This window comes from Melospiza georgiana, chromosome 17 (genome assembly GCF_028018845.1).
Source record: "Melospiza georgiana isolate bMelGeo1 chromosome 17, bMelGeo1.pri, whole genome shotgun sequence".
Taxonomy (NCBI): domain Eukaryota; kingdom Metazoa; phylum Chordata; class Aves; order Passeriformes; family Passerellidae; genus Melospiza; species Melospiza georgiana.
In genome coordinates, this window is record NC_080446.1 from 6,567,258 (window position 1) to 6,595,144 (window position 27,887).

General features: G+C 54.4%; 1 protein-coding gene across 1 annotated transcript in view; it reads left to right on the forward strand.

Moving 5' to 3' along the window:
* Positions 1–1,695: 1,695 nt before the first annotated feature.
* The window catches only part of ZNF512B (zinc finger protein 512B), a 30,027-nt gene continuing 3,835 nt past the window's right edge, over positions 1,696–27,887 (forward strand). Inside the window, exons 1-16 of the mRNA XM_058036125.1 lie at positions 1,696–1,754; positions 5,607–5,729; positions 6,701–6,780; positions 7,542–7,670; positions 8,020–8,192; positions 8,357–8,610; positions 9,390–9,461; positions 11,439–11,576; positions 12,890–13,014; positions 15,393–15,485; positions 16,267–16,365; positions 17,066–17,353; positions 17,924–18,115; positions 24,307–24,408; positions 25,404–25,466; positions 27,458–27,556. Of these exons, the coding sequence (XP_057892108.1) occupies positions 5,609–5,729; positions 6,701–6,780; positions 7,542–7,670; positions 8,020–8,192; positions 8,357–8,610; positions 9,390–9,461; positions 11,439–11,576; positions 12,890–13,014; positions 15,393–15,485; positions 16,267–16,365; positions 17,066–17,353; positions 17,924–18,115; positions 24,307–24,408; positions 25,404–25,466; positions 27,458–27,556 (2,028 nt within the window). The 5' untranslated portion in view covers positions 1,696–1,754; positions 5,607–5,608. The remainder of the gene's footprint in view (positions 1,755–5,606; positions 5,730–6,700; positions 6,781–7,541; positions 7,671–8,019; positions 8,193–8,356; positions 8,611–9,389; positions 9,462–11,438; positions 11,577–12,889; positions 13,015–15,392; positions 15,486–16,266; positions 16,366–17,065; positions 17,354–17,923; positions 18,116–24,306; positions 24,409–25,403; positions 25,467–27,457; positions 27,557–27,887) is intronic.

Consider the following 27,887-nt stretch of genomic DNA (forward strand, 5'->3'; position numbering starts at 1 on the left):
CTTTCTATTGCATAATTTCAGGGGTTTGTTCCTCACCCAGCCAGTAGCTGCCTGCTCTCCTTGCCCCTGTCTAACCCAGCATGGCCAAACTCCCTATCTCCCCTCATCTTCATCCCCTCCTGGAGATGCAAATCTGCCCTTTGTGGGTGCAGAAAATGGACATGGTGGCACCTTTGCACACACAGAACAGCTCCCAGGATGAGCGATGGGCAATGTTTACAGCGAGGAGGGGACCTCGAAGGTGCTGAAGGCGCTGCCTGGTCTCAGCGAGCACGTGGAGCTGCCCGAGAGCCCCCCCAGCTCTCCCGGAGGCAGCTCCCTGCCTGGGAAGCGAGCCCGCCTCGGATATGCCTCATTTTATACAAAGAAGGTGGGCTGTGCCCGTCCCTCCCACCCTGCTGAGCACCCTCCGCTCCACCGATAATCATACCTAGCAATTACACCGAGCTTTCCCCGCTCTCTGCAGACGTTAATTAAGCTCTTTTCCCCGCAATGGAGACAAAGAGGGGAAAACCGCGGGGAAACTCCCGGCTTGGGTTGGGCTTTTTTTTTTTTTTTTGCACAACTGTGCCACAGGGCCTCCCAGCGCCCGGCAGGATCACGCACTGGTAATGGCAGGCAGGGTGGCCCTGACAGTGATTGTTCTCGGTTCTGCTCTCACCTGGCAAAATTAATATGATTTTCCCTAATTTCTGGGCTACTGCTGGATGCTGGTGTGGCTATGCATTCCTGCAGCCGGTAACCAAGGCTGGCTGTGCCCTGCAGCCCCTCCCCAGGTGCCACAGGCTCTGCAGAGGTGACATCCCAAGCCTGGAAGCTGGGAAATTGCCCCATGGACATTGCAACAGGCTCGCACGCAGCCACATTCCCAGGGGCTGGGGTGGCTTTACAAGGGGACCTGGAGCACCCTGGGTTTTGATGTGTTGATGGATGGGGAGGGCATCCTACCCGCACCTTTGCAGGCAGGATGATGAACAGGACACCCTAGAGAGAGCAATGACATACAGGACACTGCCAACACCTTGGGAGGTGGTAAGATGGGCAGGACACCCTAGAGGAAAGGATAACGAGCAGGGCACCTTGCCGGGCAGAACGACAAGCAGGTCATCCTGTCTGCATCTTGGAGAATAGAGTAAAGGGAAAGGTGTCCTGCCTCCGACCTGGAGGGCAAGATGACAGGCAGGACACTCAACGCCTGCACCCTGGAGGGCAGGACAGGACGGCGGGCAGGACACGGTGCCCGCACCCCGGGGTGTGACAGAGGCCAGACAGCCCGGAGGTGCGGAGGGCAGCTCGGCACCCTGCCCGCATCCCGCATCCCGCGGAGGCAGCGCAGCGCAGCGCAGCCCTGCCCGCACCGGGCTCCGGCCGCACCTGCCCAGGTCAGCCCGGTGCGGGGGGCGCTGCCCCGTCCCGCCCTCCCGGGGCGGCGCCCCCGCCCGTCCTCCCGGTGCCGATCCCGGTGCCGGTCCCGGAACCAGGCGAGGCCGGAGCGGCCCGGTGGCGGCGGTGAGGGGCGCGGGGCGGGCCGGGCCGGGCCGGGCGGGGCGGGGAGCGCGCATGAGCCGCGGCGGCGGCGGCGGCGGCGGCGGCGGCGAGGGGCGGGCGGGAGCGTGGCAGCGGAGCGCGGCGCCGCCGCGGGTGTGGGCGCGCCGGGAGCCCCGCACGGCGGCCCGGGGGCGGCGGGCGGCACCGCCTGGCCGGCCGGGGGGTGCCGGCCCTGCGCGCCCCGCACCGCGGCCCGGCCCGCCGAGGTAAGCACCGAGCGGCCCCCGGCCCGCCCGGCCCCGCGGCGGGGACCCCCGCGCCCCGCTCCGCTCCGCTCCGCCCGCCGCCGCGTCGCCATTTTGCCGCTCGCTCTTCCCCTCCCGGAGCGCGGCCGGGCCGGGCCGGGCCCTCCGTCCCCTTGCTGCCGGGCCCGGCCCGCGGGGAAGCCCCGGCCGCCTCCCGGGGATGGGGCGCGGGCCCGCGGGGTGACAGGCCCGGGCGGCGCTGCCCGCGGGGTGACAGCGGGGAGGGGCAGCGAGGGGACGCGGGCGGCTCGGCCGGGCCGGGAGGTGACAGGACAGAGGTTCCCCTGCCCGGGAGGTGACAGCGGCAGCGGGCAGGGCAGAGCTCCCCGCGTCCCGGAGGTGACAGCGGCAGCGGGCAGAGCTCCCCGCACCCGCTGACCCCCGGGACAGGGGGCACCCCAGTGCCCGCGGCTCGGTGCGGGCTCATTGTCTGCCAGGCATGTGCGGGCGCTTCTCCCTTCTTCATGTCAGTGCCCGGGGACGGAGAGGGGAGGGACGGGATAACGCGCCTCGAACAGAAACTTTACACCCTCAAAAGCCTCGTCTGCGCCTGGCCAGAGCCATGTGCGGCAGGAGCGGGGTGTGCGGCCTCTGCTGAGGCTCTCCCTCGGTGGGTGTCACTCGGTTTGGATGACAGCGGCGGGACGCGCCGTGTCCCTCCGGGGCTGCCCGGCTGCCTGCCGTGCCCAGGGAGGCAGCGGCTCGCAGGGCTTCATCCGCCACGTGCTTCCCTCTCGGGGAAACCTCCAGCGAGGGTGATTCTTCGAGAGGAAGCCTCTCCCTCCGCTGCCTTGTCTTTATTCACTGCAAGTTTTTCCCAGCATCTCCGGTTCTGCCAGGAGTTCATGGGAGGGAGCACATCTACTCTGACAGCGACAGGGATGGCAGTGCCCTTTGGCATCCATCATCTGTGCTGGCACACGGCTTGTCCTGGGACAGGCAGCTCCCTTGGCTTTTGGTGTTCGGTGCCTCTGTTGGTAAATTATTGATGATAGGTGGAGAAGATTGACAGGTGACCAGGCAGTTGTCGTGCAGCAGAGTCCATCCATAGGGATGGGACTGAGGTGGGAATCCCGGCAGGAAAACTTGTGGTCATGGCCAGCGGGTGACTTTCTGCTGGTAAGGACGTTGTGAGAGGGTTGCAGCCATCCCTGGCTGCATACATGCTCCTTCAGGCCTTATCCAAATTAATGAGCAGGCATTTCTGCATAGAATTATTTCCCCTTTCCCATTCTATGCCAAATTTCCTGCTGCACAGGCCTGCCAGTGGCTTGGGAACAGTGCCTTTCATTCCCAAATGTCACTTTCCCCTTCCCACAGCCATGAGTTTCCTCCTTCCCTTTGCTCCCAGCAATACCAGCTTGGCCTTCACTCATCACGTTTCGGTGCCTGCATTCACAGGAGCTTTTTTCCCCCGGGAGCTGGAGTGAGATGTTTCAAAAATGTTGCCACAAAGTTCTAAAAAGTTACCTGGAAAGAGCTGGAGACCTCTTAAGATGTTCCCCGGCCCAGCCTTCCCACACCGCATCCCACCCTGGCTCATGACCAGAACCTGTGGATGCCTTCTTTTCCCATTACCAGTTGCAAAAGAGTTTTCAACAAAACCTTAAGGAAAGTGTGGAAGAGCACAGGCTGTTGCCTATTTTCAGTGTGTGTTACTCAAAAATGAGCGAGAAGTTTGAACATTACCAGAAACCCCCACAGTGGGCTGATTTTTGCCCTGTGGCTCCTGGACAATTCCTCTGTGATCCCTGGTGTTGTTTCAGTGGCCAAGGAGTGGATTTTGGCTCTTGCTGACAGGTTTATGAGATTTTTATTTTTCATTTGGTTAAAAAATAATGGGAAAAATGCAAAGGAGTGTTTGGTGTCGAAAAACAGAAGATTCAGAACCTCTTAAGCTGGGCAGAGAGGATTCCTTTGAGGGGACAGATGTGTTCAGGGGGATGAGAGGTGTCCAGCTGCTGGAGCAGGGCTGAGCTGGGCACTTTGGATGTTTTGGGAAGGGAGAGTTGGGAGGGTGCTCACTGGTGTGCCATGTCATGAGGTGCAGGAGGAGAGCACCAGAGATGTCAACAGGGTCTGTCCTGGCTGTCACTCTTTGCGTGTCACCTCGAGCTGGCCAGCGAGGCAGGCAGGGAGGTTCTGTGCTCCATCCCCCATGGCATTTTGGCACTAGCCCTGGCTGGATAGAGGTGTCAGTTGTGTGGATTTCCCCTCGGTTTTCACCCCATTGTAAGCACAGAAATCTTGTCTTCAGCTTTCACTTCACTGGTTTTTCGTGAGTTTTTTTTCCCCCTTTTTCCTTTGAGCAGCTTGAGTGAGGGTTGCTCAGAGGTGCCAGGACCCAGCATGGGAAGGAAGGGGACTGGCACTTTTGTCCCTGGAGGACTGGGGACAGTGGCAGTGCCCACACTGATGGGAGTGGAGCAGCGATTTGGGAAGGAACCACAGGGACCCCTCTATGTGCCTGCTCCAGAAAGGAGCTGCTGTCAGGCAGGCTACAAACTCCTACCCAGCTCTCCCACCAAAAGAGCCCAAATTAGTTGAATCAGCGATCCCCATGTTCAGCACCAAATGCCACAGAACCAGTTGCCAAGCTGGAATTTCTCACTTGATCCGATTAACCTTTGTGCCCATGCAAACAACCACCACATATGTGTCACCAGCCAAGCACATGCTGGAAGCTTTTGCCAGCTCTTGGAGCATGTGGGCTGCATCCCACATGGAAAGTCCCTGATCCTACACGGAAAGTCCCTGGGGACACCTCAGAAAGAACAGCTGGACCCTCCTGTCCCATATGTTGGTGGCGTGGCTGGCAATCTGGCCACACAGGAGATGCTCCTCCATCCTCTGGGCATGAGAACAGACAGGATGAGTGTGGATGCTTTTTGGAATCAGCTCCTTCGAGTTGAATGATGCTAAACATGTGGGAGGAATTGCAGGTGATGAGTCAAATCCGTGTTTTAAAAAACGCATGGGTGAACATCAGCATCCCGTCCCAGCCAAGATCTCAAGGCCATGGTGGTCCAAAGAATCTCTTCCCAAGGGCCTGATGTTCTCATTGTGGAGGCATGGAGGACTTCTTTTTCCCAAATCCATATATGGATCTCCATATCCATCTCCCAGAGCAGCCCCCATCCTCAGATGTGCCTTTGCTTGTGCTGTCGGGAGGCGAAGAAGGAACTTGAAGCCGGAGGCAGAGCCAGTCATGCCGTGGGCTTCCTCTTGGCACTGCTGAATGGAGGGGTGTCCTAGTGCCCACTTCCATCAGGAGTGAGAGTGGGCCTTGTGCGATAATTCCTGACGTTCATTATTTATAGAGAAGCCAAATTGAATTATTAATACGAAAAATTCAGATAACATTAACAATTCTCAGTTTATAACAGTTTCCCATTAATAAGGAAAATTGGAAATTTATCATTACATCTGTTCATTAAAACTCACTATTTTTTTTTTTTTTTTGCTTTTGGTGTCTTAAATGAAAGCGGAGAAATAAACGAAGAGGAAAAGCCATTTATTCACTCCTTCTCTGGGCAAAGCCAGCCCATAATTTTTAATAAAGTCTTTGCCATTGTATGTGAAGGGGAAGCCAGGCTGTAATGAAAGCAGCTTTCCAGCCATGTCTGTGGCGCTCCTCAACTGTAGAACAAATACTCGGAAGCACGTCCCGTTTCTTCTCTTTGTGGGAATCTTGAGGCTGCGTGATGGTTTTCTCATTTCCCTCCCTCCCTCCCCAGCAGCTCTCCTTGCTCTCACCATGTGTTGTTCCCAGCTCCGAGGAGTGAATTTTAACGCCTCCCCTGCTTCTTTCAGAGATGGCGGATTCCTATACCTGTAAAGGTGGAAGGAAAACTGCAGGCTCTAACAAACCCACTGCCAGCAAAGAAAGCAGGACAGAGACAAGGATAAACCCACCGGCAGAGCTGCCCAAGCTGGGTAAGGAGCTGATTTGTCCTTTCAGTGGAGGTGGATGGGGCAGAGAGGATGAGCCCAGAGGCAGGAGCTGAGGGGTGGCTGCCAAAACAAGTGCCTGGGTCTCGATGTGCCTGCTCCTCACTTTGACTCACCAGTGAGGGCTGTGCTGGCCAAAAAGCCCCAGCTCTGAGAGCTGGTTGCTGGGAGCAGGAGGGGAGGGATGGAGATGGTCTCTCCCTTCGGAGAGGCGTGTGTCTGGCTTAACGAGATGGGTGTCTCGCCGCCCATTTATCGTGTTGGTAGCTAAGTGCTACATCAAAGGATGGAAAGGCTTAAATGAGTTCAGGCCATCTGCTGCCTCCCGTGTCGCGGCCCCCGGGATGGAGGCTTGCTGGCGTACAAGCCCCAGGGGACCCTCACACTAAGGGCTGTCACGCTGATGGATGGCTGATTTCTCTATCCAGGAATCTCCAGGCCCAAGGAGATTTTTCCTCCTGTCTCTTTATGCTGGGCAGATCCCCTCTATGAGAGAGGGTCCCACTGCCTTTACCTTGCTACCTGCACCCCTGGGGAGGGTTGGACCCCAGCGATGCAGCTCAGATGGGGCTTCCAAAATCAGTGGCTTTGTGGGGAAATGCGTGTGCCCTAAATGTTTCCCAGATGCCACTGTTACCTTGAGGGGATTAAAGTCATAATTGCAAACAGAGGAGGATAAGTTATTGCTAAAGGGAATGAACTCCAGCTGTCTGCAATATGAACACGCCTGTGTTCAGGAGACTGCTTTTCCCTATGTCACGTCTTATCAGCACCTCATTTGCAGGGGAGCTGGCATTGCCTTCCAGAGGGGCATCTCCAGCCTTGCTAGGACAGACAATGGCTAGCCTAGAGCTGAGGGTGCAAGGCAGGGAGCAGGGAGCTGGGGCTGGGCAGCAGAATTATTGGGACAGTGGCTCCTCTGGCACAGCTGGTGATTGTGCTGTGTCTGTTTGCAGGAAATGCAACCAGTGACAAAACTGAAGGCAGGAAGAAAGGAAGACCCAAGGCTGAGAACCAGGCGCTGAAAGACATCCCTGTAAGACCTCACACACTCCATTCCCTGAGCCCTCCCTGCTTCACTCCATCTGACATGCCCTGCACTGTACACTCCAGCCAGCCCTATTCCACTGTGGTTTAATCTTCAGAACAGCCTTGTCTTGGGCTGAGCAAGATCTTGGTCCCTCAACACCTACATGCAGGCACCCATTACTTTCCAAAGCCCTGGTTAAGGAGCTGTACCCCTTTCCAGCCTTGCTTTCCCAGGGCCATGTCCAGATGACTGGATCCTGTCACAGCCATGTCAGGCTTGGCTAATGAGCCAGCAGCAATGGCAAGGGGGTGATTTATTCCCTGCAGAGTTATGCAGTTTAATTCCTGCCTGGTAGCATGGACAACACATGAAGCAGTTTGTCATGAGAGCAGGGGCATGGGGTGATTTACGGACTAGATGAAATGTGGGGTGATTAAATCAGCCAGGTGACTTCAGGCCTGATTTATTCCCCAGCCTGGTAGGGAGTGTGTGTGTGCTCTGGGAAGCACGGCAAGGTAAAGCCTCAGCAGGAACCATTAGCCTGTGGAGCCTGCAGCATGTGTCCCAGCAGCTCTCACTGGAGTGAGCACTGATACACTGAAACACATCCCTGGGGTCCTCTTCATGACTGGTGGTGGAAGGTGGAAAGGATGGATAGCAATGATCAGAGGTCCCATGTGTCCTCCCAGCTCCTTTGGGATGCATCAGCACACACACAGGCACAGGGTGCTCTTCACTCTGCTAGCTCTTGTTTCTCCTGTTCCCAGCTCCCCCTGATGAACCAGTGGAAGGACGAATTCAAAGCCCACTCCAGGGTGAAATGTCCCAATTCAGGCTGCTGGCTGGAGTTCCCCAGCATTTATGGCTTGAAGTACCACTATCAGCGCTGCCAGGGGGTAAGGAGACTGCAGAACTGTCTGTCCTTTCCAGTGGCTGGCTCTTCCATTACCATCTGCAGGGTAAAGCTGCTCTCAGGCCTTAAACACCAGGAAAAACATGAGATTAAAACGAGGAAATGGGAGGGCAGAGTTGGGCCAGGAGCAGTTTATGAGGTGAGTGTGTGAGAGGAACTGAGATCTCTGCAGCTCAATGTGAGGTCTGGCCCAGAGGGATCATGGACTCTGGGTAATCATTTGGAAGGGCAGAAGGGTATTACACATGGTTTATGTTCATGCCTGTGTCAGAAAAAGCCTCTCTTTTGTGATCTAACATCTGTGCTCACCTGTCTCTCCCTGCTCCTCTCAGGGTGCAATCTCAGAGAAGCTGACATACTCATGCTCGTACTGCGAAGCTGCCTTCACCTCCAAAACCCAGCTGGAAAAGCATCGGCTCTGGAATCACTTGGACCGGCCAGTGCCAACCAGCAAAGCAGAAAACAAAGTGCCCAAGGCCATTGGGAAGAGCAGTGGAAAGAAAAGGTACCAGGCTGTGGCTGGGCTGCATGGCAGTGGCACGGGGATGGTTGGGAGAAGGGGAACATGCCTGCCTCCATTCCTACAACCTGGGCTGGCGAGGGGGGAGAGGTGTCAGGACACTTGTCTAACAAGCCCTCTTTAAACAAGCCCTCTGTGCTTTGCCCTAGACCTGCTGAGAGTTCAGCTTGCCCCACCATCCATCCCAAACAGGCAAAGATGGAAAAAGCCGTGGCCCAGGAGCACGCGGAGAACGGCGAGTGCCTGGCGGAGAGCCGGGAGAGCAAGGAGTTCCAGATTGCAGCAGCTGAGGCCATGGCAGCTGCCACCCCCACGGCCAAGTCCTCCAGTGGCAAGGATGTCGGGCAGCAGCGGGGCAGCCAGGCCTCCCTGCAGGAGGAAGACCCCGAGAGGATGAAGCACAGTAAGATTAGAGCCCAGGGCTACGCTGGTTCAGAAGGTGTCCCACAGGAAGGGGATCTGCTGCAGCCAACACTGCTGAGAGTGTCTCTGATTCCAAGGGGTGGCCAAGCCTTGTTTCCAGACCTTGATAACTTGCCCTGCTCTCCAGTTTCTTGCAGCTTCACTGGGAGTTAAAACCCCATTGTAGCTCTGGTGGAAATATTTCTAAAGGACCTGTGTGATGGTTGGATTCAATGATCTTAGAGATCTTTCCAACCTTAACAATCCTATGATAGGATTGGAAATGGGTGGAATTCCTGGCAGCACAGCAAGCTGCTGTGTCAGCCTGTCTGTCCTGAGTGTTTGAGGTTAAACCAGGATGGTTCTGGCAAACCCATCTTCCTGAAGGATTGGGACAGGGTGAGGAGTCTCTATCTGTCCATGGCCACTGCTGAGCTGCTGTAGGGCAGTGGTTGTCCCCACTATGGTTTCCACTGCTTGCAACACCAAAGCAAACCACCACAGCCACATAGCCACATGTGGGAGCTGCTTAGCTTTTGCACTCGACAGAGCCACCACTTTCACTCATTGAATTAATCCTGAATAACAGATTTATCCTGGTTTTGTGGAGTGGGAAGCAGCAGTCTGTTGGTGTTTAGTGGGTGGGCGCTTCATCTGACAGCCTTTGACCCAGTCCTAACATGGAGTATGTGCCCACCCTATGCCCCAGGACTGATGAATCCCCCTGGCAGTACAGTTATTTGACCAAATCTCTCTCTCTGTTTCTCTCTTTTGAGTCAGGAAGGAAACAGAAAACTCCTAAGAAGTTTACGGGGGAGCAGCCATCCATCTCGGGGACATTTGGACTGAAAGGTAATACAGGACAGCTCTGGGCAGCTGTAGGTTGTACCTTCTCCCCGGGGCATTGCAGGGAAGTCCCTTCCCCAAGGGAGGGGCTACTTGTGATGGAGCCAAAGCCTGAGGATCTCACACTAGAGGAGCTGGCACCTTTTACCATGAGAGAGCCATGAAGGGTGTGATGGTGGTCACAAGGGTTTTCGGGATGAGAGAGAGACAAGAATGTTGATTCTATGATCAGAAGGCTTGATTTATTACTTTGTGATATATATATTACATTATGACTATACTAAAAAGAAATAGAAGGAAAAGTTCTTTGAAGGCTAGCTAAGCTAAGAATAGAAAAGAAAGAATGAATAACAAAGATCTGTCTCTCAGCAGAGAGTGAGAGCAGCTCCGCCGGTAGTGGTTAGTAAAATCTAAACATCTACAAGAGACTAATCACAGATCTACCTGTTGCATTCCACAGCAGCAGATAACCCTTGTTTACACTTTGTTGCTTAAACTTCTCAGCTTTAGCAGGAAAAATCCTAATGAAAGGATTTTAATGAAAAGATGTCTGCGACAAAGGGAGTGAAAAGCAGCAGCAGAGCTGGGACTGATTAACCCTGTCTGCTCTGCTCTGGATCTTGGCATTGGGAAATGAGGGGACAGCGGAAAGGATCTGGGTATGTTCATGTGTAACACAAGAGTAACGAGCTGCTGACACCAGTGAGATATGAGAAACATCATCTCACCAGCATCCCACCATGCTGCGTGCCGCAGCGCTTCCAGCGGCGTCGGAAGGAACTCGGCTGCGTAGAGCGGCTCGTGACGCACCCATCCCTCAGCCTCCCTCTCCTGGGCTGGTCGCCCACGTTCAGGAGAATGAATCCAAGGCAGAGGAGACATGTTGCCGGGATGTTTGCTGAGAGGAGGCCCAGGAATTGGCTGCTTCAGCCTGACAAAGCAAGAGCAAGTGGGACTTTGGTCATGCTCCATAAATACACCCAAATGGGCTTGGGAAGGAGGGGGAAATCCTGGAGCATCCCTGGAATGAGAGCAACTGGATTCAGGCTGACTATGAGATATGTTCAGCCAGAGAAATAGGAGGCAGATTTCCAGGCACTGCAGGAGGCAGCACCTTCCAGTATGAGGCACTCGGGGGAGAGGCACTAATGGCTTTGAAGGAATTGAACACTGACAAGCAGGCTGGATGTGGTCTCTGTGATTTCCTTTCCTCTGGCTCCTGGGAAGTCTGGGCTTGTTTCCCTTATCCTCCCCACAGAGGTGCTGCTGGAGGCTGAACCATCTGCTGTTGGTTCCTGGAGAACAAGGTGTCCCCATGACCCAGTGCCTCAGATGGGAGGTGAAGATGGGGCAGGGGTCTGCCTGTGCTCCCCAAGCTCCACGTGGCAGTCACTGCCCAAAGACAAGGGTGCCCCAGCACGTCATGGGGTGCTGTCTCCATTCAGACCCTGGGTCTGCAAGAGTCACAGACCCCAGGTTTAGGGGGATGTGGATCTGACCCTGGTAGTCACCTCATTGCCTCCAGCACCTTCTGTGGAAGCTCAGGCATGGGGCTGAGCTGCAGAAGGATTTGGGGATCCAGGGGAGTTAAACAGCCTTTCCAGTGCAGGAACATCAGCAGGAACATCCCTTTTACACACTGAACTTGCTGTTCCAATTCCCTCCTTCAGTTTCTTGCAAAACACCCTATTCCCTTCACCCCAGCCTGTCTGCCTGGCTGGAGGCATCCTACCTCACTTTGCCACAGAGTTTCCATAGTTCATAAACTTGTGTTGGGGAAAATGATGCTGTTTGTAAAACACCACAAGCTGTTAGAATATTGCTTGTCATAATTATGGACCTGAGCCTACATGTACAGCCTTGGCAGACATGCAGCCAGCTCAGTGTCCCTGGCTTAGAGGGAGAGATTTTTTTACCTGTTAAATGTGAATTGCTCTGAAGGCATTAAAGTAAGTAGTGAACGAAAATCCTCTTTCTTTACAGGTCTTGTCAAAGCAGAGGACAAAGCAAAAGCTCATCGAGCCAAGAAGCTGGAGGGAAATGCCAACATGGAGGAACTGAAAAAGAAACCTCCAGGAGTTGGTGTGAAGAAGGAAACACCTGTGCATCATCCACCAGCAGGTGAGGCTGGTGGGGGCAAAGCACAGGCAACAGCTCTGTGTGCAGTTTAGCTCCTTTTCTGTGCACTGCCCCAAGCCTGAATGGTCCCTACCTTCATGCCTCCATCCCCACCTTCACCTGCAGCTTGTGGTCCCCACACCCTCTTGGCCCAGCAAGTTGTTTGCTGAGTGAATTTTCTGTCAGGTTTGTCAGGAGAACCAGCACAAAGTCAGAGGTAGGAGCACACAACTCCTGCCCTTTTGAGCTATAACACAGATGAGGAAACAGCCACTGCTGCTAAAATATTGGTGCTGCCACAACTGACGTCCTGAGGAGCACCTTACCTTCAGTTCACTGCCAGGTCAATGTGATGAAAGTGCTGGGAGTTAAGAGCCAAGTTCCACCTGGCTTCACTGTGAGTCAGCATGCGACCCGTGTGATGATGGCATTTTTCTAACATCATTCCCATGAATGACACCAGTGCATAACTGTGAGCATAATTATTCCTTGCCTGAGCCTCGAGGTGCAGCCTACACCCAGCACAGGTTGCTTGCTTTCCCTGAGAGCTCTGACAGCAGGAGGAACGCAGGATGTGCAAGATAAACACAGCTGCAGTGCCTTGCACTGCTTTCAAATTCAAATAAACGACTCTCTGATCTCACAGCCATGCAAGAGCATCCAAATAAATAGACTTGGTGGATTTTATTCAGCCCAGGCTTCCCTTGCTGGAAGGCCAGCGCTGCTCTGCTGAGAACACAGTGTGAACTCTGGGCCTGGGAGCTGCTTTTGGCCCCACATATCTCTTATTTTGGGTTTTTTTAGGACCAGTCACAGCCATTCAAATAAACAGATGCCTGGAAGCCAGCAGTCCCCAGCTTCCTCCGTGTCTGTCAGAGGAGGAGTGCCAGGGAAGCTTTCCAGGCACACGTCCGGATGGAGCTGAGACGCTCACCTTTGTTTCACTCCCGCTAATTGTTTCACTTGGCAGGGGGAAGTTATTCCAAGCAGGGCAGCATCAGGTGGCTGGGGGCATCATCATCTTTTTATAACTCCCAGTGTGCAGGATACCAGAGTGGTTGGAAGGACCTGGGTCTTTCCCCAGGTCACCAGGTCTGGTAACTCCACATAAAATTGACCCAGTGACCCAGTTTACTTGGGCAGCTGCAGGAGAGTGGGAGAGGCAGTGCTGCATGGTTCATGTCCAGTTTTGGCTTTGCCTGGGAGAGCCTCTCTTTTTTTAATATCAGGAACTTTCCCACTTCACTGCTTTTCAACTTATCAAATCAAGCAGCTGAGGCAGGTTGGATGTAACACCTCTTTCTCTCCCTCATCAGCAAACCCCGAGGACCAGTGGCAGCGGGAGATCAGTGAGAAAGGGGAAGTTTGCTGTCCAACCTGCAGTGTTATAACCAGGAAAACAATTGTGGGACTCAAGAAACACATGGATGTCTGCCAGAAAGTAAGGCCTTGCTTTATTCAATCAAACACATGGATTTTGGGGAGGAATGGATGTGTATGTGTGCCTCTCATAAATGTGTAGTGATGCTTCTAAAACCTTTCTCAGCTGTGTTTGATAGAACACTTGTTGGTCCTCTTCAGCTTGCTGGCTGGCTTGCATTGACCCAGAGGGATTTGGACACTGATTCTCAGCAATTCTGAATCCCTTTGCCCCAGTGTCTCAACAGAGTCAGGTATTTCTAGTAGCTAAAGGAATAGTTTTAAGGCTGGAGAGATTGTTGGGGCTGTCTCTAATCTGGCCTCCCCTGGAGCCCTGGCTGTGGGGTTTCACTGTGTGCTGTATCAGACCAGATAAACTGGTTGCATGAGAGCGTGTCTCAGGGAGACTCTGAGCCTGGATGTGCTCAGGCAGGCTGTCAGGATGCAGGAGTTCAGTAATGGTGCAGTGAAAAATTGTCTCTGTGCCACTCCACCATCCATCAGAGCACAGGATTACATCTTCATCCGTCACCTGGTGGAGCCGTCACCACAGAAAGCCAACGTGGGATCGATGCCTCCTGCTTTGAAAATATGTGGCTGGGCTTTGATTCCACATTCATTTGCTGTAAATGCTTCCCCAGCCATTGCCTTGCTGTTGATACAGCAGTGGGAGGCTGCTCTCCCTCCCAAACCCTACAGCAGTCCTACAGAATCCTGCCGCCTCCAGTATCCTCCTGGCCTCAGTGGAGCAGGGATCCTGGCCATCACTGGTCATATTTCCTCCACTTTGGAGCATCTCCCAGGCCAGGCTGGCTGTGTGCAGGCTGCACAGCCAGATGACCTGCTGAGCAGGGCTCTGCTGGAGCAGTCAGCGGTGTCTTCCCTGCTGGAAATATGCCAGCCCTATATTCAGCTGAAGATTTCGGGCTCCAGCCCTTGGACTCTTCCTGAGAGGGAGAGTCCTTGCCAGAGCTGGCTGTGCTGCTCTGGGAGCTGGGATGCTTCATGGAAACCAGACAGGACAGTCCCTAAGCTCCAGGTGTGTGACCAGAGGTCCAGCTCTCAGCATTCCATCTCTGAGATGAACCTGTGGCACAACCTGAGTGAGACCCTGCTGCTACAGCCACGTGGGATCCCTATCAGAGCCAGCCTGGGGTTGAGGCACCCCCTCTTTTTAATGACTGATATATTCCTTAGCTGGACAATGGGAAAAGGATGTGCAGGCTCCCAAAACTCTTATTAAGAAAAAGGAGCAGTCTGCACTAAGCAGTCTGCTTAGGGACTTGTTTCCTTTGGTTTTGGAAAGGAAATAAGGGATGAAGAGGGTTGCAACGTGCTTGGGCCTGAAGGAGGCAAGGGCAGTTATATACTCCTGGTATCCCAGGTGGGAGGGCTTGTTGGAATGTGGACATGGTATGTTTTTAAGTGTTGACCAGAGGAGTAAATCCCAGGTTAGCTGCTAGTGGCATATAATGGGTCAAGGAGCTGTTAGCATCCACCTTGTTAGGATGAAGTGCTTGGGTCTGGGACAAGATTAACTGATGGGAGTGCAGGTGCCATGAGTCACTCCCAATTGACTGCAGTGAGTCTATTCTTCATTTTCCCGGAGTTCCATAATGAGGAGAGATTTGCAGATCCATCTTCATTGCCTCTTCAGCTTTTAGTTCAGTCTTGCTTCTCCTTCACCACTCTCCCTTCAATCATCTGGCAGGAGAAGCAGGAATGACCACGGCTGGCCGGGCACTGGCTCCCTGTCGAGATACTCTGTCTCCTGATGCCCAGAGCATGAACCTCCTGAACCAGTAAATTCTGGTCCCTGCCTCAGTAAAAGCCAAGATCTGTTCACCCACTGTGCAAGTGCCTCTTGTACCTTGGGGTGTGCAGTTAATGCATCTCCCCACACACTCAGGAGGTCGAGTTGGGTCAAACAGCAGGGCAATGAGAGGTAGAAAATATCCTCCTGTGATTGTGTCCTTAATTTCACACAGCCCAGGCACCCAGAAATTGCACTGTATGCCAGGATCTGCCTTACTTAACAGGACTGCAGAGCACAGTCCACTGGCATTGGTAGATCAAAGCTTCTTCTCTCTCTAACCCTTTAACCGGAAGAGTAAGACGCCAGATCCAGATGTTTTCAGCCAGTGAGGCTTTAAATCTAAATCCAAAATGGAATGTTTTCCAAAAATTGGGGCATGTGGATTTGATAATAGTATCCTGGACAACAGAGAGAAAACTCTGAGCTGCAGGCAGGGCCTGGGATGGGAAACAGGGGTGCTGTGTTGCCTGCTGGGTCCCACCACTGGGGTACAGCTCCAGCAACAGCCACCCATGGGGTTATTGACCAGCAGCAGCCCTTGGGAGGATGTGGCCTGTCTGGTGACTTGCCTTTAATTCCTTCAGCTGCAGGATGCCTTGAAGTGTCAGCACTGCAAAAAGCAGTTCAAGTCCAAAGCTGGGCTGAATTACCACACCATGGCTGAACACGTCAGCAAGGTAAGGGAGCTGGGCTGTGCTCGTCTTGTGCCTCCTTTATCCGTGCAGGTGAGGAAGCCATCCATCAGAAGTCCTCTCTCCATGATCTTTGTAAAGGAGGGATCCACCTTTGGAGCATTTCACACACTGCTCAGCCTGGATGGTGGCCTTCCCCCTTCCTCCTCTGGTAGTGAGTTAGGCTCCTGTTGATCCTGATAAGTAGAGCAGAGGACTGAAAAAATAAAACAGGGTTTCAGATCCCAGCATGGGGAAGATCTGGTGAGTATGATGAGGTGGATTTTGAGTGGCAAAGCTCTGCCTCCAAAACTGTGCCTGCAAATCTGGGACTGATGGGTTCTGCCTTGCACAAATCTCAAAATCTGATCTTTAGCTCTTCAATGTGCATGGGAGAAGCAGCCACAAAATTTATCATGAATAAATTTTGTACATTTCTGAGATACCAGGGCAAGGCATAACTACATTTCTATATGTCCCATGCTTACCAGTTGTGACTTGTCTTTTACCTGTGCCTTAACCTCCTGCTCTTCAGTCTTGCTGGTGAATCCTCTGTGCAGGAACTGCTCCTGGGTTTCTCAGCTGGCCCTTTGGGTGTGATCACAAGAAAGGCCTGAGCAGATCCAGCACATACCAACGAAGCAGTGGGAGATCCGGCTCTCCTAGTGAGAGGTTCCCTCCAGCCCAGGGCAGCTCCCTGCAAGGCAGGGCTTTACCATCCACTCCTGGCACAGAGGACATGAGTAAATGGTTGACTCTGTCGCTTCTGTTACTTCCTTGTTTCCAGCCTGTTCCTGTGGAAACCGCTGGACTTGGTGAACAGGAAGAGCGGGAAAGGCTGAGGAAAGTGCTAAAGCAGATGGGAAAACTGAAATGCCCCAATGAGGTACGAGAACAATTCTTGTTTCTCGTTCTGTGAAAAAGTGGAAGGAGAGAGTCCCATGCAGAAGGGGACATGTACTCTGCAGGCATCCCTTGGCATGTGCTCAACGTTTCCACCTTAGCTCAGCCATCCCAATCCCTGTCCCAGTGGCTCTGTGCACTCCAGCAATGGGACAGCCCTGCAGGAGGGTGGGCACAGGGCAGACTGAGGAGCGCTGGAGGGCAGGTTCTGCCTCCTGAGCTCAGGAAGGAGCACAGCCTGTCCTGGGCACAGCATAAAACCAAACCACACCAAAAGCAGAGCCAGCGGGTTGCAGACAAGTCACGAACAGGTAAGGGAGGCGTGTGGCAGAGGTTTGTCCCGCGGGTGTGCTTTGCTCTCCGTTCAGGCAGCGCCTCCCCAGTGCCTTCCCCTCCCGCTGCCTGCTGTGTGTCTGTGCAGAGAGCTCTGTCCGTGTGTTGGGGCAGGGAGTGCCGGGGCGGGGACAGCTCCTCCCATCCCTCCAGGGCATTGTCTGTTGTGCTTGTGCCTGGCTCTTTGGGAACTGTCGAATTCCCCAGCACTTGGACAGGATGGGTTGGCAGATCTGCTCTCCAGAGTGGGCTCCTCGGGAATGTTCCTCCCTGGAGAAACGGCACCCCAACCTTTTGGCCACGTGAAACCCCAACCCTGCTCAACCTTCCCCTTCTCCCCATCTCCATAGGGCTGCGTGGCCAACTTCTCCAGCCTGATGGGCTACCAGTACCACCAGAAGCGGTGTGGCAAGCAGCTTGCCGAGGCCGACAAGCCCGTGTTCAGCTGCCCACACTGCGGCAAGAAGTACAAATCCAAGGCTGGCCACGACTATCACGTGCGGTCAGAGCACACGGCCTCGGTGAGCCCCCCGGAGGCCCCCGCGGCCCGAGGAGCGGGGCCATCCCCCCCCGGGGGGGACTGCAGAGCTGCGGAGCCCGTGGGCAGGACCGAGCCGGGCAGGGCCGGGCCGGGCAAGGCAGGTGCAGCCGTCGGGCCGGTGTTGTTTTCTCCCTCAAATCACCATGCACGTGTGTTGTACCATGCAGTGCTGGGGGGAACAGGGTGCACCCTCCTCCACCCCTCCAAAAATGCTGTTTTATGGGAGTGGTCAGCAGCATTGCCTTTCCCCAGTGCCCACAGGGCTTTGCTGCAGCCCACCCTGCATCTATGCTGTGCAGGAATAAAAAACCAGACCTCAGGCCGCTCCCTCACAAGCGCCGGCTGCTTGCCAGTGCTGGGGTGGCAGGCTCTATCCCTGGGGAGCATCCCTTTCTGTTGTGTTGATCCCTACTGACAGTGCATCCAACGTTAATCACTCCCTAAATCTAATAACTGGAGACATTTATACACGTGGGAGCACGGAGGGACACAGCCTATGGCTGCTGCTGGGCTCAGGGAGGCGGGTGCTCCCCTTGCTCCCATGCTCCAGGGCAGAGGCACAAAGCAAGCCTGGAAACACACAGCCCAAATCCCAGCATCCCCATCCTGGGCCGGAGAGCTCACTTGTTCTCTTGTCATGCCCTCCCTGACTCTGTCTCTCTTGCAGCCTCCAGAGGAGCCAGAGGTGAAGCCAGAGCCTGCTCCTGTAGAGGATTTTGAGAGGACCCCGAGCGGCCGCATCCGCCGGACGTCGGCCCAAGTCGCCGTCTTCCACCTCCAGGAGATAGCAGAGGATGAGCTGGCCAGGGATTGGACCAAAAGGAGGATGAAGGATGACCTCGTGCCTGAAACAAAGCGGGTGAGCAGCTTTTAGTTCTGCTTTTGGTTTTGCACTAGCTGTACACAGAGATCCCAGGATTCTAGCCTGGCTCCAGCTGCACACGGAGATTCCAGGATTCCAGCCTGGCCCCAGCTGGTTGAGGGTTCACATGTCTCACTTGCTGTGCCTTAAATTAATTAGCTGTGATGGCAGATTTATTGCTGAAGAGCCCACCCAGCGCAGGCTGAGCCGCTGTGGTCTGGAGGCTCCCAGCACAGGCAGCTGTGCCCTTTGAGGAAGAGGTGCACTGGGAAGAGATCAAGGTCTGGCCCCGAGAGTGTTGGGGTGGGAGGTCATTTCTGGTCCATGCTGAGCAGGGAAGTAGAGGCTGGCAGCCAAGAGGAGCACGTGAAGAGAGCAGATCAGCTCTGAAACCATCTCCCTTGTGCTGTCACAGAGCAAAGATGCCCCAGGCAGAATTCCCTCCCTTCCACGTCTTTTCTTTAATTTCTGGGAGATGCTTTCCTGGAGGTAAAAGGCCTGCAGCATCCCAGAGCAGTGCTGCTGGGAGCAGAGGCAGTGAGTGGAGACAGAACTGAGCCCCCCGAGCTCAGCAGCAGTGCTGTGGGGTTTGCACAGGACCCCAAAGGCTTGAGCTTTTTGTAAGGCATTGGAGTGAGTACACATTAAACCAAACCTCCCTTCTGCCTGTGGGAGGGCTTGATTATTCCTGGGGGTGTACTAAAGCTGAAATTCCCTCAGGTATGCTCCTTCTGGACTGTAAAAGGAATGAAACAGCAGTAAAACATAAACCATTTCAGTGTAAAGGGAAAAAAGAGAGGGAATAGTTCTTTTTGTTTGCCAGGACTCAATGCAGAGTCTGTGCATGAGGTGCAGCCTGTTTCCTGAGCAGGTGACTCTGCAGGTAGGGGCCAGGCCTCTTCCCTGCTCTGAAGAGTTGGGCATCTCTTGTCCAGTGCTCTGAAATTCACTCTGTCAAGATATTGGGCGCATTGCAAAGATGAAAGTGAGGATCAGAGGGCAGCAGGACAGTGTGAACAGGCCCAGCCCAGAGAACCTACCCCAAGCCATGAGAACAGCCCAAGTCTCAGAGCCAGCTTGGAGAAGTGATGGTGGTCACCAGGAAAAGGGGTGGCAGGAGAGCAGAGCTTGCACCAAAATGCCTTCCTGTTCCCATAGCCTGTCCCATGCTGTCCTGGCACCTGTGTGTGCTCAGCAGAAGTGCCACCATGGTCCTGCAGAGACCCAGAGAAGCTAAGCCTGGCTCACCTCTGGTCTGCATGTGGTGGACAGCTGGAAAACCAGCACAGAAACAAACCAGCAGTTTCTTTACCCCCATTGGCACCCCAGTGAGGCACTGGCACAGAAGGGGATCCAGCTGCACCTCTGCTATCCACCTTGGGGCAGAGCTGGGCATTTCAGGGCCAGAACTGCTTGCAAACATTTTATTTCCCCAGTGCTTGGTGTTGCCATTGTTGGTTTCCAGATTACTTCAGCTGCTATGCATTAATAACTTTAAAAACTGAGCCCAAAGTAGCTGTTTCATTTCAGATACTGTGGGAGAAGAGGTGTGCTGCTCTCTTTTCCCCTCTCCTGCCTCAGCTCTTGCATTCTTCTCTTTCCACTTGGAATTGTTCCCTTTACTCATGATTTTGGGTATTTTCTTTTTGAATTGAGGGAGCAGCCAGGACCCCAGGCCTGGAGCAGGGGCACATGCTCAGGCTGACAAAGGCATCGTAAAGGTCCCAGCACTGGTGTAACTGCTCCATGAAGTGCTGGTGGGCTTTTTTAATGAGACATTTCTTGTGTTCAGAGCCTGATTGTTTAAGTTTAACCGAGCCCCATCTCAGTGCTAAAAAGCAAAGAATTGCTGTGAGGCTGGCAGAAGCAGTTTTGCATTAAAGATGGGAAAGGGGGGAATTAGATCAGCTCCCAGATGGCAAAACAAGGCTCTTGAGTTGGAGGATCAAGAGACCTCAGGCCCTGCATGAAATCCCACATGGATTTTGGAGGAAGTCAGTGTAGTGGGTGAATCCGTACAGAGCCGTGCGTGTGCCTCTGGGTACGTCTTGCAGTGACTGTCACGTTCCCTTGACAACACTTTATAATCTGTTCAGTCTATGACATTTTTTCTCGATGAGCGATGCTGGGAGGAGGTTGGAGGCAGGTTCTGCCCAGGCAGGCTGGTGGGAGCTTGCTGACTTCAGCAGGCTCTGAGCTGCTCTGCTCAGCCACGGTTTGCATTGCTCCGGATTGCTTTGCATTTACAAGTTGGTTCAGTTCAGGGGGTAGAAAGAAACCTCCCAGCAAGTGCCCAGTTTGACCTCATTATGGCCCCAAAACAGAACTGCCTGTGGGACAGCTTTGTGCCACATGGAAGGCTCAGAGCAGCCAGCAGTGTCCCCATGTCCCCGTGCCACCACCCCATCACATGTGTGTGGTGGCCCTCCCTGAGGGAGCTGACAGCCCAGAGCCACTGGAGCAGCAGGAGGATGATAAACACCAGTCCACCTTGACCATGGGACTGGTGGGAACTGATGGAATTCCCAGAAAAGCCACCACACCACCACCATCACCTCTTCTTCCCCCTGAGTCGTGCCCAGCCATTGGGAACACACTGCTGGGCCTGCAGAGCCTGTACTGGACACGGAGAGAAGTGGGATGTCAGGGATGTCAGCAGATTGCAGCTGCTCCTTCACTTTTCAGCAAGCCCTAGGGATTTCCAGGATTCCAGAGCTACAAATGCTTCCCAGCTCAGGTCTGTAGCCAGAGGTGGACGGATACACCCAAACTCCCTGCAACACAGGACAAGGTCCATCCCTGAACTCTCTGATTCCCCACCATGGTCCCAGCAGTCAGTGCTGATTTCAAGGAAGCTGATGAAGAAAGCCACCGCTCTCCATCCCTTTTCCAGGCAGCAAAACCTTTTCCCAGGGAAAGGCACAAGCCCATGGGACACAGGGGTTCTCAGCCCCACTGCAGCCCCTGCTCTGGGGCCACGTGGCAGCCGGTCCCAGCCGGGGACAGGGACAGAGGGATGCTGGCTCTGGATGCCGTTGGTGGCCTGTGGTGGGATGCGTTCGCCTTTCCCCGGGAGGATGGATTCCTTCACACCAAAGCAATGGCAGCAGAATAAACGATTGCTGCTCCATCCCAGGCCCTGCGCTGCCTTCGGTCTCTGCTAACCAAATCCAGCATTTCTAAATATACACTGGAGTCTTATTTTCTCGCTCCGATCTTTATTTGCCTCCAGATAAGCTGAAACAGATGGGGTGTTTCACAACAGCCGCTTGCTGGGGATGTCAGATGGGGAAGGGCACACCCCTGCTGCTTTTCTGGGAAAAATCCCCTCTGCAGAAGCTCTGTGAAGATGATGCCGACCCTCCTCTGGCCTTTGCTGGGGCTGTAGCCTGCCATGAGCAGCCTTGAGGCTGCAGGTTCCCAGCTCATGGCAGTGGGCTCTGGGATGTAGTGGGGCATGAGAAACAACCTCCTAGAGCAGAGAGAAGAGGCATCTAAAAGGCAGAAGGGGAGAAAATGCTGTGGATATTCCACTGTTTCAGTGTGACACTTTCTTGGTGGAGCTTGAGGTGAGGTTCCTTGCTTCAAGGTGCTGGAGGTTGTGATGGGCTCCTGCAGCCCAGGCAGGAGCTGTGCCACACAGGGATAGATGCACAGCTCCTCTCTGGGATACATGGACATTCCATTTGCCTCCCCACAGCTTGGGGTCTCAGTGTCAGTAGGGGCAGCCATTGAGTCTGCGCGTCCCTGTGGAGTTTGGTGTCGTGGGGTGCCAGGGATCTGGAGCAAGGGGCAGCCGTAGGCCAGTCATAAAGCTAAAGGGGAAAAGTCATCTCCAGGCTTGAGGTTTTATACTGGAACCAGGATAAATTCCAGAGCAGAAGAGGCTGGCTTGGGTTTGTCCCCCAAAACAATGGCCCTGCAATGCAGGCAGGAGCCAGGCCGAGCCCTGCAGACTCGTGGCACTGGGGGCCAAACCGGATCCCAGCTCCAGCTGTGGGGCCGAGTCCATCCTTCCTCCCTTGCTCTGCAGACCCTCCAGTGGGACCTGGCTGCTGCCCAGCACCCCGGGTGCATTTTGCCTTCACATCATCACCCACAACTTCCACAGGATGGAGAGCTGTACCTTGTGCTGGGGACCTGGTGAGGCTTCAGGGGTGCTTGTCAGCTGAGACGTCCTGCATGGTTCTCATTTAGTGTGATATATTTTGGGGAAGGGGAGAGCTGTCTAGGGAGCAGAAAGGATTGAAATATGAAAGTTAATTAAATAAAACCATCAGTCAGAGGAAACAAACCTTCCCAGCCCAGCATCCTTCGACTGTTCACAAGAGATGGGCTGTAGCCAAAACCAGTTGTAGTCGTTTAATGATTTGGCCATGAAAATTTTCACTTACAGGCTGTTTGAGGAAAATAAATGGAAAAGAAAAAAAAATATAAAATATTCCATGCCTGGGGCTTCCTCTTAATAGAGACATAAAGATGACTTTGACATTCCCAGAACCGCAGCGCCCTGGGAAGACATGGGATTTGCATGTTATTGTGCAGGACTGTTGGAGGAGAGCAGGGAGGGATTTTTCTCTGGAGTGGGAAAGCAGAGCAGCAGAGTCCACATCTCTGAACATCCCCCCTCGCCTCCTCCCCGGGGACAGGCAGAGGGAGAGGTTGTTGCTGGGGCTGTGTGCGGTTACCGTTAATGTTTGCTCATTCATGGGATTGATTGGGTTTTAATTATGGAGGCTGTTTGGCATCCTGGCTCTCAGTATCAATGGCAAAAAGGGACTCCTGTGTTCTACCCTGGAGGTGGCATTGCCTTCCCTGGGCTGGGGACCAAGCTTTTGGTAGATGCACCATCCCAGAGCTTCAAAGAGCTCTGCTGGCATCTCCCCCAGCCGCGAAGCACGACAGAATTGCAGCACTGGGGCTCGGGGGAGTTTTCCACATCCACATCCGTCCTTAGCACTGTTCACAGAGCTGTTTCACAAGGCCCTGTGCCCCTGCCCCTCACATGGAGCCCAGTGCTCCCTGACCCAGCTGTGCCCTGCCACGTGCCATGGGGAGGGCTGCAGGGGCACACGGATCACTTCAGTTTGAGCGGAAAGGAGGGGCTGGCATCTGAGCCTTCAACATCCCCAGCTTCCCTTTGCAGGGAGGTTTGGGAGCAGCTGGGGTGAGCTGGCCAAATGCAGCTTTATCAGCACGTTCAGGAAAAGTCACAGCTGGAAAAGAAATCCAGCCAGCCTCCTTTTGCCTCCAAACCACCAGCTCCAGGACCTCGGGGAATGTTTGGCCTGGTTTGCACCTCTGCAAGCACTTTGTGGCTGTGCATCCTCTCATCCAGCATGGATGCAGGGATGCAGTTGGGTCCAGTGCTCGGAGGTGCCCATGGAGAGTGGCAGGTGCTCAGGTACCCACACCTGCACCATGCATTGCTCCCACTCAGAAGGTTTGTGGCTCAGAACTGAAGCAGCACCCACTGTGAGCTCTAGCAGAGCTCAGCAGGCTGGGCTGGCAGTTGTGCTGGGGTGGCTGTGCAGCCCAGTGTCCCCTGCAGACCTTGGCACAGGGCTTAGGGTCAGGCTGGGAGCAGCCCTGCAGGTAGGGCCAGGCACAGTGGCTGGGAGGCCTGGAGGTGCCTGGAGCTGCCACAGCTGCCTTGGCTTGTGCTGAACAGGCAGAACTGGAGTTGGGAAGGCCAGCCTGCTATGCTAACCCTCAAAGTCGCTAATAAAGCGCTAATTAAAAGCACTTGGAAGGAGCAGCCCTGCCAGAAGGAGAGGCAGAGACACAAGAGCCTTTCATTGTTTAACGGGTTGTGCCCATTCATCCATGGAAGGCAGCCATGGAGGCCCCTCTGGCCAGTGTGCAGGGTTGTTTATTCCCCTGCTTATAAAACATGGCAGAAGGGCTGTGCACCAAAAGGCTGGGTCCAGTCCTGGCCCTGTGGGCATGCACCCGGGAGCAGGAGCCTCCTCTCCTGTTTGCCAGGGACTCCTCGCTGGTGGCAGGGCACTGGGCAGAGCCACCTCCCTGCTCTGCAGTGCCCAGGGGGAGAATGGCATCTCAGGAAGCCTCCCAAGTAGTTTTCAGCTCCTATTCCCTTCAGAGCAGTGCAAGACCCATGTGAAGAGGCAGGGCCATGGACTGGGCTGGGGTGTGCAGCTCTGCTAATCAACTGCTATTGTTCACAGCTCAATTACACCCGGCCAGGGCTCCCAAAGCTCAATCCCAGGCTGCTGGAAAACTGGAAGAATGAAGTGAAGGAGAAGGGCCGCATCAACTGTCCTAACAACGTAAGGATTGTCTGTTCTTCTGTGGGGTGGCTGGTCTCCATCTGCAGGAGGAAGGGGGAAATTTGGGGGCAGAAACCCACTAAGAATGGTTCTCATTGGGCCCCTGATCACAGTGATGCTCAGACACTCATTTCACCTTCTTTCCCTGAGCTTGCTGCTGTGTCTGGTTAAAGCATGTCCCACCTTTGTGATCCTCCTTGTGTGCTGATGCCACCGGGCTTGGGGACAGGGCCACCCTTGGGCTGACGATGCAGCATTGCCCAGTTTGAGCTCTGGAGCTGCCTTTGGGAAGCTCCTAAGATCCTGACAGGGTGAAGGCTGCACATCCTGCACAGCCTTTTGATGCAGAAAACCTGCTTTTCCCAGAGTTAAGCGAAAATAGATTTAAACCAAGCTTTTTAAAGCCCTGAGACAAGCACTGGCTTCAGGCATGATGCGTGTGCCTCATCTCCCTGTGAAACACAGCCTTGGCCCGAGCTGACAGAGAGGTGAACCCCACCCTGGTGCTGAGCCTGGATTTATCTTCCCAAACAAAGCCTTGCTAATGGGAGTTCTGAAGGAGGCAGTTCCCACAAGGCCAGGGGAGCCGGGCTGCCTAATTAATGTCATACACAGGCACTTGGAAAAGACGTTGCTCAGAAACTGGTCATGCTGCTGCCTGGGTGATTTCTCCTCTCTGTTAAGCCTCTGCTGCGGCTCCAAGAGCTCCTGTAGCCCAGCAGGACCTCCCGACAGCTCACAAATGTAGGTTTTTCCACGGAGACATTGAGGGGAGACGTTTCTCAGCCCTTTGCAGAGGGATGTGGCCACATGACTCCCATTAGCGTTAATGGGAAACGTGTGACCAGAGCCCCGGGCGCCTCGCAGAGCATTAACCTCACACTGCTCAGCCGGGGCCCGTGGCCGTGGTGCCTCAGCAGGCTCCTGGCCACAGCTCAGAGGAAGGCAGGGGATGAGGGGGATCGTGTCTAACCTTGCTTTGTTTTTTCCTGCAGTGCTGTGAAGCCATTTACTCCAGTGTCTCGGGGCTGAAAGCTCACCTGGCCAACTGCAACAAGGTAGGTCCTGCCTTTTACACCCTTTTCTCAGAGGTGGCTTTGGTGTTGGGTTTTCTCTTCCCCTCCCGCCCCCAGCTGGTTTGGAAGGAGCAAGGCAAGGGACAGTGGCACAGGTTAAAGCATGGTGGTGCTGGAGGTCTGGCTGGCAGTGCTGCTCCAAGTGAGTTGTCACCAGGCAGATGGAGGCAGAGAGGCTTGAGCTGAGTAGGTGGGATAGAGGGGATGTAGCTGCTATTCAGTTGAAGAGAAATGGTCCCACAATACAGGCTTCTCGCCCAAGCCCAGACCTCTGACACACAAAGTATCATGGGGAACTCCAGACACACTTGGACCCACAGCAGTCCTGCCTTATGTCCTCCTGTCCCACAGCAGCCCCTGCCCAGCTGGTCCCTGCAGCCCCCAGATCACTCACATGCCCTTGGCTAAGCATGGCCAGCATGTCACACAACCACACACAGCCACAGCAGCTCAGAGCCAAGGAGCTCAGTGCTGCAAACTGAATGTTTCCTGAGGCAGGTGGGAATCAGGAGTCTTCTTCCATCAATTTGGGCAGCCCTACAGCCCCTCTGGAAGCCCAGCTGGAGGGATGCTGGTGTGGTGCCTCCTGGGATAAGCTGGGTCTGGAACCTGGTCCGTGCAGAGAGCAGTGCCCTCCCACTGGATGGATGGAGCAGCCCTGAGCTCCAGTGCCCTGCAGCTGCCCCAGGGGAGGGATCAGGAGCTCTGTGTAGGTCCCTCAAATTGGAACCAAGTAAGAGCTGCTAAAGCTTTATACCCTGAAACATTTCCAGCTGCAGCTTCCATTGAATGGAGCTTCCAGGAGGCAGCTCCAGTACATACCCTGTGGTTATTAAAAACACCAACTCCTGCACTCCTCCAGTGCTAGCTGGAACAGCAGCCCTTAATGAGATCATTTAGAAAATGGGCTGCAGAGATCCGGCAGGAGAAGCTGGATTTATGCAGAATAAAAGAGCAAACACACAAGACTAGGACAGCTCCTTCTCAGAGATAAAATGGAGCTGGTTTCTGGTTGGTTCCATGCACAGGAAGCAGCCAGGATTTGCATGAACATTTCCATGAAGCACAGAGCTGCACCCTCTCGATCTGGCATAGCTGGGGCCAGGTATTGGGAGTCAGCAACGGGGAATTGCTCTGTGACCCCCACACTGCCATCAGCAGAATTCTTCCCCTTAGGGTGAAGGATTTACTTTGAAAGCATGTGCCAACAAATTTGGCATAAATAAATCAATCACAGCCCCTCCAGAACTGGTCTGTGATTCCCACTCTAAAATCCTGCAGAACTGGTTGCAATACACAGAGCCCGAGCAAGAGCAGAGGCTGCTCCCAGGCAGCACCCCATGCTCAGTGGGGATTGATGCACCAGCATGATTTTGCACGAGGATTCCTGAAGCCAGGCCTGGCCTCTCCTGAAATGAGAGACCTGTCTGACTCAAGATTTACAGCTGTGGAGAAATTCCCAGGGAGGAAATATATGGCCCAGAGGGGCCCATCCATAACCCCCTCATCAATAGAGAGCCCATTATCTCCCACGTGCCATGACCTACAGCAGAGCTAGGAGATCTGTCATCCCACCAGGGCGCTGGTGACAGGAATCCAGTGCTCACCCTGGCTCTTTGACAATGTAACAGGAAAATGAGGTGAGTGTTGGACATAAATCTGATGGTGGCTCAGTCCCAGGGGATCACAGATCTGCTGATAGCGAGGACAGGGGGCAGTGGCCCCATCACCTGATGTTGGGGACACACAGACAGCAGCACGAGTGGCATGCACTGAAACTCAGAAAGAGGATGTGGCTGTGAGCTCCTGACCCAGCACTGAGGCTGTCAGAGATCTGGTGGTTCAGTCATGAGTGTCTGAACCACCTGTGTCTGTTTGTTTTGTGTCGCTTTGAGGTCATGGGAGGGCCAGGGCCAGGAGAGGGCCACCCCTTGGGGTGCTTTGGGCTCTGCAGGAGCTGCTGTGTCTTGCAGGGGGAGCACTCAGTGGGCAAGTACCGCTGCCTCCTGTGCCAGAAGGAGTTCAGCTCCGAGAGCGGCGTCAAGTACCACATCATCAAGGCTCACTCGGAGGTAAGGAAACAGCTGGAGCTGGGCTGGGCTGGTCCCTGCTCTGACACACACATCCTTGGGCTGTCTCCATCCATCCATCCATCCATCCATCCATCCATCCATCCATCCATCCATCCATCCATCCATCCATCCATCCATGTCTGTTAAGAGCAGAGCTGACTAACAGCCTGGGGGCTTCTTCCCTGTCCCCCTTGGTGGCCCTGACACCCCCAGGCTCATTGCAGCAGCTCAGCCTGAGCAGTTTGACCTCAGAGAGGTGATGCCAGTGGGGTGAGGGGTGGGCCAGGCTCGGGGTGGGTGTGCTGGTGCTCCAGTGCCTGCCCCCAGGACT